Source organism: Rutidosis leptorrhynchoides, chromosome 7 (genome assembly GCF_046630445.1).
Source record: "Rutidosis leptorrhynchoides isolate AG116_Rl617_1_P2 chromosome 7, CSIRO_AGI_Rlap_v1, whole genome shotgun sequence".
Taxonomy (NCBI): Eukaryota; Viridiplantae; Streptophyta; class Magnoliopsida; order Asterales; family Asteraceae; genus Rutidosis; species Rutidosis leptorrhynchoides.
Genome location: NC_092339.1, coordinates 242,722,501 through 242,735,387, shown reverse-complemented (window position 1 = coordinate 242,735,387; position 12,887 = coordinate 242,722,501). Strand labels below are relative to the sequence as shown.

At 38.3% G+C, this 12,887-nt stretch overlaps 1 protein-coding gene across 1 annotated transcript in view; it reads right to left on the bottom strand.

The window, feature by feature from the left end:
• Positions 1-11,401: 11,401 nt before the first annotated feature.
• The window catches only part of LOC139859924 (isoleucine N-monooxygenase 1-like), a 2,583-nt gene continuing 1,097 nt past the window's right edge, over positions 11,402-12,887 (bottom strand). The window contains exons 2-3 of the mRNA XM_071848699.1: positions 12,459-12,887; positions 11,402-12,043 (exon numbers count right to left, since the gene is read on the bottom strand). The exon at positions 12,459-12,887 is cut by the window's right edge and continues 25 nt beyond it. Coding sequence (XP_071704800.1) covers positions 11,402-12,043; positions 12,459-12,887 — 1,071 coding nt within the window. The remainder of the gene's footprint in view (positions 12,044-12,458) is intronic.

The following is a 12,887-nucleotide window of genomic DNA, read 5'->3' as shown; positions in this document are numbered from 1 at the left end:
AAGGGATCATGTTCAAAAAGGAGACGTGGAGCTACATTTTATTTCAACAGACCAAAGCCCTTAGATGAGAAACGTTTTAACTATCTCATCTCTGAGCTGGGTATGCTTGAACTTTAAATAAAAGACAATTTTTGTTGGTGTACTGGCTCTACAACATGTAGGGCAAACCAGTAAGCAATTTTTGTTACCTTACTGCCTACTTGTAAAACACTCAGCACAACAAGGTCTTTTATATTTTGGTTACTCAAAATGTTTAATTGAAATAATAAATAGCTCACAAAATTAAATGATTCCTTAAAACTGAAACTCATTTACTTCCAATGATTTAAATTAAATTCATGACATATTAAATGTAACAAAGTATCTTGTATTTAATACAACACTTATTTTGTGGTTTTCAATTTTAAAAAAAAATAAAAATTAAAACCTGCTGCATTTAATGTTGAATGGAAGGTATGAGTATTCAAGCCGTATATACGTCAAATCATCAGTCTGTGTCCCCTCGAGTGTGCCAGTCTGTCACATCTACCCACGCGCCTGCTAATAGCAGTTGTCACTTTCTCTCTCCTGCCTTTTTCACCCAATCACAACGGTTAAAAGTGTGTTTTATCTTCCATAATAACCTTTGGTTATTCAGTTTTCAAATTCACACTCCTCTCTCTAAAAATCCCCAAATCTTCATATCTTCACTTTCTACAATCATCAATGGCAGAACAACAACAACATCAATCACCACCTGCTGAGACCCAGCAACCGGAACAACAATCGCAGCAACCACAAGCACCGGTGGAACCACAACCGGAACAGCAACCATCGCCGGCTATAGAGGAACAAATTGAACAAGGGCCACTATTCAACCTGCACCCCAATCTTGTTAGGGCTGCAAACGCACCTGAACACTCTACGATTCGCCTTTCAAGAGGTAATGCTGCTCATGCCCTTTCTGTTCCCAAATAGAAAGTCAATACCGGCTATGAAGAGCTGATTTCTTATATCCGTCAATCCCCTCTGGCAAGAGCCATTACCGGTGTACCTTCACGATTATATCCAGCCTGTTTGGTCAGATTTTGGTATACTGCCACCATGGCCACCACCGAACAGAACATTCCATGTATTCATGGCATGGTGACTGACAACTTACCCTGTTCCATTACTGTTGACGCCATCCGACGAGCTCTTCAATTACCCAATGGTCCATTTGTAGATTCACCTACAAGTGATGAGTTTCGAAGGGAGGTACTGGAAATCATTGGCTACTCTCAACCAGTATCTCATACACCACTCAGGAAACACATGCCACCACTATGGTATTATTTCTTTGGGTTGTTGAGTCAGTGTATCAGTCACAAATCTGGCAGTTTTGATCAATGCTCAGATTATGAGTTGAAGATGGGTCACGGGCTGCTGTTCAACCGCAACATAGATTATGCCAGTGAAATCTACTTAAGATTAAGGGAAATGGTGCTTGCACCCAAACGAACACATCTAATCCCCTTTCCAAGGTTTTTGAGCCTTGTTTTTGAAAATGAGCTGGGTGAAGCTTACTAGCATATTACTGACAAATCATACGACCTGCCTCTAAAACAAGGGGGGATGCCAAAGGATAAGCCTACTGCTCCATATGCTGCGTTGACACCAGCAATGCTTGAGTATCTAGCTGCTCAGGGTGGAGCTGTCCCATTAACTGCCTCTGGTGTTGCACCAGCTGAGGGGGAGGGTCTTCAGTGAAAGCCAGCTGTCAAGAGGAAGAAGCCAGCTACCTCAACTAGTACAGCCACCATCTCACATACTGGTAACGCAGTAGTTGTATTAGAATCTAGTGCTCTCTGATCATAAAGAACAGCCCTAGTCTTATATACTGACTACCCACTTCTAGTATTGGAATCCGTTGCTTAACTATTTCTTGGTAACAGGCAAATCTAAACGTGCAAGAGCTGGCTCCAAGCAAACCACAGGAGGAATTGCACCAGTCTCAACTGCTGCTCCTGCAAAGGGTGTGGCTATAGAACCTGGTGCGTTTCTAGACCATACAGCAGAAAATTCTAACATAATTAAAAATCTTTTATCTGCTGACTTGAAAAATGAATGTGGAGTTCAAGGTATAACCCTGGCTCCCAAGCTGACTGATTTTAAAACTAGTGTTAAGAAGAGAGCAACCCATACTCTTCTAGCCAGACACTTCCACATTTTTCAAATTTGAACTTAATGTTATATCCTCTGCTGCCAGTACAATCAGCAGAGCACATACCTGACCCCCAAAGCAAACTTGAGCTGGCTCCTCATCGTGTTGAACCAGCTCAGGATACTGCACAGCCATTATGTTACTCGGATCATGCTAAGATTCTCACTCCTACATCATTACCAGCCAGAACGCTTACACTATCTGGGTCAACATGTGTCGCCAATGAGTCAGCAGAGTCACAGCTGTACTTATAGACACCTTATTCTGTCTCATTCGAAGGGCTGATCAAATCACCATTTTTTCCCCAGAGACCAACAACAGATGCAATTGTTGAGTCAAATTTATTTGGTTCTACAGTTGTTAACATAAAATGTTCTATTGTTTCAGTTCTTAGCAGGGTTGATGAACAGGCAGAGGGGGAGCAAGTTAAAGATGATATTATTCCTACTGAGCAGATTGCTGCCTCTGCTACTGGTATTGGTGCTACTGTTTCTCCTACTGGTGGTGCTGATGCTAGTACTGTTGCTTCTACAGCTGCTGGTAATACTGCTCCCAGTATTGTTGCTTCCACTACTACACCTGAAATGAAAGATGAAATCATAGTGGATCCTCCTGTTCTTAAAAAGGTAATTGACAATATTGTCAAGGATGTTCTACTTGATGAACCTGTCACTGAACTAAAGGGAGACATTACGTCTGCTGCTGCTACCGATGCACAAAATGTTATCATGGAAGCTGGTACAAGTGCTACTTTTTCATCTGATGTTATCATGGAAGCTGGTACAAGTGCTACTTTTCCATCTGATGTTATCCTGGATGCTGGTAAAAGTGCTACTTTTCCATCAGATTCTGGTTCACAGGGTGATACTGTTCTGGAGGGTCTTGATTTTGTTAATGCTGGCTATGTTTTCTATGTTCCCACAGAGCCAACGGTGGATACTGATTCTACTACTGGAGATGCTGCTTCTTCACCTACTGCACATTTACTTACCGATGCTACTGGTTCTACGGAACCCGTTATGGATGCTGGTACCTCTGCTATTGCCACTACTGACTCTTCTCAGGCTACTGTTTCTGCTGAGAAAAAACCCTATGTGTGCCAGGTGCCAGATCCTGATGAAGTTGTCCCTAACTTCATCTATCGGGGAGCACCTATCACTCTCAGAGTTGCTCTACTGGTGGATCAGCTAACTTTTGATCCTCAAACTGCCATAGTCTCAGCCAGCAAATTGCCTCGAGAGGAGCTCAGTGAACTATTGTCTCAGCTTGATCGACCAGCTAGAGAAGAAGTTTATGAGAGGCTGGCTACTTTAGAACATATAAACGAGCAGCCATTTTATCATTATTTTGGCATGGCTCCAGCTGATTTCCCATGGCCTGGTACATGGAGGCCTCTCAAATTCATCAGAGATCCCTCTACTGGTAAATACGTTATGCAGAATATTCCTGATTCGCCAGTACCTTCTGATTTATCAGCTTCTTCCTCATCATCTTACTCTTCTGATGGTGATGCTGATAAAGGTACTGGTAAGAATGAACTAGCCATTCATGATAATGTGACTGGTTCCAAAGACAAACCAGTGGATCTCACAGATGATGTTGATCTTCATGCTGACAAGGATACTAGTGGTTCTAAACCTTCGGGTGAAGGTAAAAATGATGGTGATCATGGTGACGAGTCAGATCATGACCTTCCACCTCCACCACCCCACGAAAGTACTCCCGTGTCAGCTGCTTCTGACCAGCCCTCAACCAGCTATCTTAAATTTAATGCTGATGAGGTGGCTGATATTTCCACCTTCGCTGTGCTTAGGACACTCAGAGAAGTTACACCAGATCTACAAAACATCATTCTCACTGCTATTGATGATAGTGTAACCCAAGCCATCCGGAACGCTAGGCAAGTCACTTCTTCGAATATTGAGGCCCAGCTAGGACAAATATGTGCTTTTGCTGATCTGGCTGTATCAGCCATTGTCAAGCAAATGGAGGGGGATGAGGAATTACAGCAGCGAATCCTTTCTCACAATGAGTACATGGAGGACATTGCTAGCCTTAAAGCTGATTTGGAGGCTGCCAATCGTAGAATCCTGTTTATTAATGAAGAAAATGCCATTCTACATGAGAGATTGGAATCGCAGGAACAATAAATGGCTAACATGATTCCTGTCTCTGCCTATGTTCAAATGGTGGAGAATATGCAACGCCTGGCTACTCTACAGGGTGATGTTAGGGCTATGGTTGAACAGATGGCTATGGGTGTTGCAAGGAATGAAGTTAGATCCTCCAACCTTCTCCTTAGACAATTTAGTGTGGATCCTGGTGCCCATCTTACTCCTGAAGTTGCTGATTGGAACAATTTTGCTTTCTCTGTTCCCAACTCAGATAGTGACCTTGATGTACAAGTCTCCCATGTTCCCTCTCCTGCCCCTGCTGATGACAAAAAGGGGGAGAAGAAGAAATCTAAAAGGAAATCTAAAAAGAGAAAACAATCAGAGAGGGAGCATGAGCATGAAAAGGCTCCTAAACAACCAAGGAGGGATGGTGATGGTGATGGTCAAGACTCTGGAACTAAGCCCAGCAACGCTCATTCTAAAACTGGTGTACAGGCAGCTGGTGGATCTCAACCCAGCGAGTCTGTCACATCAGTGGATGATATTGGTTCTGGCAGTAAGCCCAGTGATGTTTCTGATATGGCTGTTGCTAAGCTCTTCTTGTCTCTCAGTCTATTGAAAGGAAAATGAAAAGAAAACTTGATAGATATCAGAAGATACAACAAGACTTAAATGATGCCTTCAATGTCAAATGGGATGCCTATGTTGCTCTTAAATGCCACAGAATTTATCATAGGAGATGGCTGACCCAACAAAAGAAGGACATTGATGATGACCTGACTGGCATTGATCTATACAAAAAGGAAGCACGAAAAAGAAATGCCAAGTTCATGATCAAATACGACAAAAAGAGGGCAAAGTTGTATGCTGAGCGTGCAGACAGAATTAAACGAATGACTCCAGAAGAAATGAAAGATTATCTTGCATCTACTGGGTCAGGGGGAGGAGTTAGAGCTGATATTTTTATGAAATGGTTAGATGCTGTGTTAGAAACCAGCTCATCTCCTCGACCAACATCCACTGCTCAGCCAGCTACACAGCAACAACCAGCAGAAACAATCAATCTTGACGATGATGATACTCAGGGGGAGCATCTTGCTATTGTTCCCTATCTGTCTCCACAAGAACCAGTATCAACACAAGAACCATCAGCTGAACCCAAGCCTATTGACAAACAAAGGGTGAAATCCACTCCAAGGGATAACCAGTCCCTCAGGAAAGGACCCCTATTTGAGGCAGCTGATGAAGATACTGTGACAGATGTGCCAGCTGATACTAATCAATCAGCTGGTACTGAAGACTCAGCAAGGAGTGATGAGAAAGAAGACCCAGCCGGAAGTGTGCTGCTGGGTGACACAAGCATTGAAGACCCAGCCAAGGTGGTTGAGCTGGGTGTTAAACCAGATGATGATACGATTGATCCTGCTGACTTTACTGACTGGGGTAGAGAAGATCACTTATTTATTCAATCTCCTATCTCTCCTCGGACCCTCACTTATTTTAATAGAACAAAGGATAACCGTGTCAATCAATTCTCAGTAAGTTCATCTGGTATAGATGAATCAAACATGTATCCTCCATCTTCCCTAAAATGTCATGGTAAACACAGAACCTGGGAAGATGATTCAGTTGCCCATAGTGAGCCGAATCTTTTTAGAATGAATCCAGATGAAAGAGAAGCTTACAGGCTGGAGATCACTGTTCCAGAATTGCTTGAGCAAAGACAAGCAGAGCTTAATGAAAGAATACGCCAAGTCAGATTGCTGCATCATCCTCTTTATCAGCCACTCTACATCGCTGCCTTGAACTTTGGTGTTGATATTGGTGTATATTTTAATAACAGTGGTCGAAAGCTCTCCACTGATATGGAGAAAGCACAATTTCATGAAGCTCATCAGCTGGGTATGGATCTGAAAGAGTATCAGGTTGCTCTAAGAACTGAAGATGGAAGAAAAATGATTGAAGCAGTCAGATCTCTAAAAATTAGCCACACTGATTATCTGCTAGGCTTAGTGGTAGAACAGCAAAGAAGAGAGGCTGCTGATGCTGAACTTACTGAGAGATTAAGGCTTCAGGAAATAGAAGACAAGTTGGCTGCCGATAAAAAGGAAGAGGCTGAGTCCCTCAAACTAATTCAAGCCATTGTCAAAGAATAGGATAAGGCACTTGATGAGAAGGAAGCTGCTGAGAAAGCACTTGCTACTGCTCCTATAAAACCTGTCAGTACTATTGAAGTTCCTGATCATTATTACAGGAGCAGATATGGTGATGTAATGAATAGAAGATCAAATCCCAGCAGGATCATCAAAGTGAACAGAGGGTCAAAAAGAGCCTTCAACGTTATAAGGGAGAATAATGTTCAAGAAAGGATTAACTATGATGAGTTAAGATCCCTTGGATTTAGTGAATGGATGGAGATACTGGAGTATTTTATTGGCAAAGGTGATAGTGCCATCAAAAAGATAATTAAATCTGAACTCCAACAGATCTTCAACAAAGCCACGAAGTTTGGGAATGCACCAGCAGTAGATGTAGAAGAGTTTCTTTCTCAAAAATTAAAAAGACATCAATCTACTGGTGAAGGACCAACCGGAAAAGGCCCCATCATTCTACCTCCTTCTATCCCTATTTTTGACCCTGCTGAGATACCTATTCTATTCTATGAATCCTGGAGAATCAAACAAGAGGAGCTATCTGAAGAAGAACGGGACAAAGATAAAGATAGATAGTCTCCTATATGCTTAAATTGTATCTTTTGTCTAACTCACTTTTCATTCTATTATCACTGTATTTAATGTATATATCCTGTTGTAATGAAAGTGAAATGAGTTTATCTTCAAAATCATATCGAATTATAAGATATAGATAACTCAGCAAAAGATCCCAAAACAAACTTAAAAGGGACAATCTCACTGCATATTCTTATTTGTTCCCTTGTTGCTGGCTTTAGTGTTTTCTCTATATGTCATAGGTTTTGTCATCATCAAATAGGGGGAGATTGTTGAGTCCCCAAAATAATTAAGGATTTAATTATGACAAAACTGTAGTTTATTTACACTAAAATATTATGTGCAGCCAGCACAAGTTTGTTTATGTACTGTCAGCTAATATAGCTGTGTCGAGTGTGTAGTATGCTGGCTGATCTACCAGCACAAGGTAGAATGTATTCTTCGAATCAGCACAGGATGAGTACTCAGCTAATTAAGAATATCAAGTGACTCAGCATATGAAGAACCAGTAGATCTGGATAGCAGCATACAACACAAGACAGCCATGCTCCATTACAAGCATGGTAGTTTCCCAGAGTGGTCTACATCAACGCACTATTCAACAGAAGTCGAAGACAAAGTTGAACAGAAAAGGACAGGAGTCGGCAGCTGACAAGTGACCTTACAAGACCACGTGGGAATGCAGAAGTGGAACGCATGTGTAGACATGTGTTATACTTTATTCATACCTAGGGAACACAACATTCCATTTGTTTAAAACAAATGGTAGTGCCAAACCGAATTGGTGTGTTCCTGCAAATAGCTACCTAAGAGGAAAGAAGGAGAGCACGCCTTCTGACACAATTGTCCCCACAAGTACAAGACATCCTATGTACTAGTGGACAATAGATTAATTACACGGACAATAGGACTACTATATAAATGTTGTATTCACTGTTGTATCAACTAGTGGTGTGGGTTTTATTATTTAGAGTCCTAAACGTGTAATAGCTTTTAGTTTACCTCTTAGCTATAATCTAGGTAATCTGTATCAACCAACTATCATTCCGCCAAGGATGGTTGTAATTCTTTGTGATTTAATCAATAAAGAATAACCGTTGAAAATTACCTGTGACTCTATCTAATTTGCATGCTTGAATACATAATCGAGTTTAACTGTTTAGTTAATTGAAAAGAAATTGTATTCACCCCCCCTCTACAATACTCCTGTTGTTATTAAGGGACCAACAATGGTTTGATAAACAATTATAAAATTGTCACTACATTTACCAACATCAACAATGATATACGAGTATATATATATTTGTGTTGCACGTAAATATCCATGTTAGTAAGTTATATTTGTTCATTCGTACTCGTAAACTCGATAAAATCTCAATTATAAAAAACATCCGCTCCAAATTCGTCCCTAACACTCTGATTTACCGACGGATTAGGGACAACCATTTATTTATATATTTTTTTCTAAATTACGATTTAGACGAAAACGTATAGACACTCATTCTTAAATGCATATATATTAGTTAACAAACATTTTAAAAATATTAACTAGCGTATGAATATAAACACACGTACGGATATTCATATATTCACTAACAAGGATTATGAAACTTATATACAAAAACACTACATATTAAGTATACGTCCGACAAACGTATAATATATTGATGAATATATATTATATTTGATAGTAAAAGTGTATTCTAAGACATTTTGATACTTATACTTGTTCATTCGTGCTCGTAAACTCGATAAAATCACAATAATAGAAAAACATCCGTCCCAAATCCGTTGCTAATTACCGAATGATTAGGGACAGCCATATATTAATATATTTTTTTAAAATTACGATTTAGGCGAAAACGTATAGACACTCATTCCTAAATGCATTTATATTAGTTAACAAACATTTTAAAAATACTAAGTATCGTATGAATGTAAACACACGTACGAGCATGCGTATATTCACTAACAACGATTATGAAACTTATATACAAAAACACTACATATTAGGTATACGTCCGATAAACGTATAATATATTGATGAATATATGTTATATTTGATAGTAAAAGTTTATTCTAAGACATTTTGATACTTATACTTGGTCATTCGTGCTCGTAAACTCGATAAAATCGCAATAATAAATAACATCCGTCCCAAATCCGTCGCTAATTACCGTCGTATTAGGGACATCCATATATTTATATATTTTTTTAAATTACGATTTAGATGAAAACGTATGGACACTCATTCCTAAATGCATCTATATTAGTTAACAAACATTTTAAAAATACTAAGTATCGTATGAATGTAAACACACGTACAGGCACGCGTATATTCACTAACAACGATTATGAAACTTATATACAAAACACTACATATTAGGTATACGTCCGAAAACGTATATAATATTGATGAATATATGTTATATTTGATAGTAAAAGTGTATTCTAAGACATTTTGATACTTATACTTGGTCATTCGTGCTCGTAAACTCGATAAAATCACAATAATAAATAACATTCGTCCCAAATCCGTCGCTTATTACCGACGGATTAGGGACGTCCATATATTTATATATTTTTTTTTAAATTACGATTTGGATGAAAACGTATAGACATTCATTCCTAAATGCATTTATATTAGTTAACAAACATTTTAAAAGTACTAAGTAGCGTATGAATGTAAACGCAAGTACGGATATGCATATATTTACTAACAACGATTATGAAACGTATATATAAAAACATTAGATCAAAGGTATACATCCGACAAACGTATAATATTTTGATGAATATATGTTATATTTGATAGTAAAATTGTATTCTAAGACATTTTGGTGTTTCTACGTGTTCATTCGTGCTCGTAAACTCGATAAAATCTCAATTATAAAAAACATTTGTCCCAAATCCGTCATTAATTACCGATGGATTAGGGACAGTCGTTTATATAAAAACACTAGAATGCATGACCGTCGGAAATCCGTCGCAAAATATAATATTTAGGGACGGATTAGGGACGAATTTCTGGGCGTAGCTAATCCGTCGGTAATCCGTCGCAAAAGTTATATTTAGGGACAGATTATCGACGAATGATTTTCCGTAGTTAATCCGTCGCTAAACCGTCGCAAATGTGTGTTAAATTTATTTTTTATGCGTTCGTTGGAAAGTCGTCGAAAATCCGTCGGTATTTAGGGACGGAATTATATGCCGTCGAAAATCCGTAGCTAATTCCAGATTTTCTAGTAGTGCAAAGCACATCGAAATGGATATCCATTTCGTACGTGAACATGTGGCTCGAGGTCAAGTTCGAGTTCTTCATGTTCCAACACGATTTCAAATAGCGGACATCTTTACTAAAGGACTACCACGACTATTATTTGAAGAATTCCGTACCAGTTTGAACGTACGTGCGCCCTCCCGCTCAAACTGCGGGGCTGTAATATCCGATGGCATATAGCTGTATATTACCAAGTCAACTTTGTATTATAGGTCAATATTAGTTGTCATATATTTTCCATATTTACAGGGATTGATACGTATCATTAGAGGCATTGGTTAGGGAAACACTTGTATATCATTAACATATTAATACTTGTGTTCACTCAATTCTTCAATGAAAACATAAAACCGTAACAAATTTAATTTTAATCATTTATAAAAACATCCCAATGTGCCATCGTCCTATATTTCCGAAGAAATAGATGTTTGGATAAAATATATTTGGTTGAAGAATATGTATGGTTAGGCAACAATGCTCATTCGGTGTTATGAGTTTATTTTTTCATATATACGTTAACTTATTTTACAAGTATTAATATGTTAATGATATTTTAACATGTTAATTTCGTTCTTCTTTCTTCTCATGTATAGAGGGCTCATTTACGTTGTTGATATCTTGTATAACGAATCACAAAAAAGGGGTGTAATATTTTGACGACCAGTCGAAAAATCATTATTCGAATTTAGTGTTACTCAATAGCTTACAAACAATTTTGTAACTCTGTTAAATTTAATAAACAAGAAAACTGAATTGAAAATGAAATAAGAAAACAGAATAAAAAGGGAAATTGAATGTTATAAATACTTTTTGAGTACATGACTCTTCTAAGTTCTAATTACTTTTTATAATTACTATCCTTTAAAAAACTCAACATTTGTATTTATTGAATATCATAGATTTCATCTACTACTTTTAACACTTCTTTTGAGCATATATATGCATGCCTATCACAGAGGTTCTTATTATTAGCAAATTTTTTTCAAATTAAAATACACAATGCTTCACACAATTTTTACTACTCTATTTTAACATCAAACTTGATAAAATACACAATGCTTTACACAATTTTTACTACTTATGATGATACTTTTGATTAAAATGATAATAATAATATATCTGTGGATAGCCGCGGCTTGGCAATGGCTATGAGCGGCACTTTTAAAGAAAGGTCATCATGATTTTCCACAAGCTTAATCCCTGTACTATTAAACGGAACCTCCCATGTGAACCCTTGAAGCAATCTAGCTAGCAACATTACAGTGATGGTCGTACCCAACATGACTCCAGGACAACCACGTTTACCAGTACTAAATGAAAGAATCCTTAGCGAATTATCTGAAAGATTCACAACATGGTTTCCATCATCCCCGTATAGATGACGTTCCGGATCAAACTCCATTGGGTTTGTCCATACATCTTGATTCCTTCCTAGGCCAAGTCGACTAAGCAACACATGACTACCCTTGGGTATGAAGTAACCAGAAATGATTGTGTCCGTTATAGCGACACGAGGTGGATTAAAAGGAACAAAAGGATGCAACCTAAAGGATTCTTTGAGACACGCTTTAATGTAGTTTAGTTGGGGTAGGTCCCGCTCTTCAACCAGTCGATCACGGCCTACCACGTTGTCCAGCTCCTCGACCGCTCTTTTTAGGATCTCGGGTTTATTGAGCATCTCCGCCATCACCCATTCTACCGCATTTGAGGGATTATCAACCGTTGCAAGCATTAGATCCTGGATTCATGAAAGACAAAAATACAACAGCCAATAAATGCATGTGTAATTTTATCAAATTACTTCTGACCTACTATCAGTAGTATCAAGTGAACTTAGGTTATGAGTTCGAGTTCCGTCTTAGACAAAAAGAATGTGTGTTTGCTGTTCCAAAAAAAAAAAAAAAAAAAAAATTCAACAACACCATCTAAACTCAATCCCGCACATGCGAGGTATGGGGGAGGTGAGATGTAGACAATATTTCCTCTACAAAAAGAATGTGTGTTTGCTGTTCCAAAAAAAAAAGTCGGTGTATAAATTAAATAAATATATGCACCTCATAAAGTTTGTAGAAATTTAATAGTTTCTTGGAGTGACAACAAATCAATGTACAAACACATATATGAACAAAGTTAAGTTGGAGTTGTATTCTTACTATAATCTGGGCTTTGATCTCTTCAGTAGTAAGCTTAGGATTGTCATGTCTCACAAGAACATCAAGCAAATCATTTTCTACCTTTCGAACACCATTGTTCCACATTTGGATGCGTTCATCAACCAATGGATCTTGAAATTTTCGAACGCCACGAATGGCAGCCCTTATATTCTTTTCGTGTCCATCTAAATCGATCTTTCCTCTCAACCAAGGAAAGTAATCAGAGATGCTGAATCCATAAATATATTTAAGGATGGTCATAATAGAATCGACATGTTCAATTTCCTCATTACCCGACCCTCCATCTTCCAATCCTTTACCAAAAAATCTTGTTCCAAAAATCATATTCCTGATTATGTTTCCACAATAATGTTGGCTCACCATTCGAATATTTATTAATCCACCTCGAGTAGTTAGGGTACTATCTTT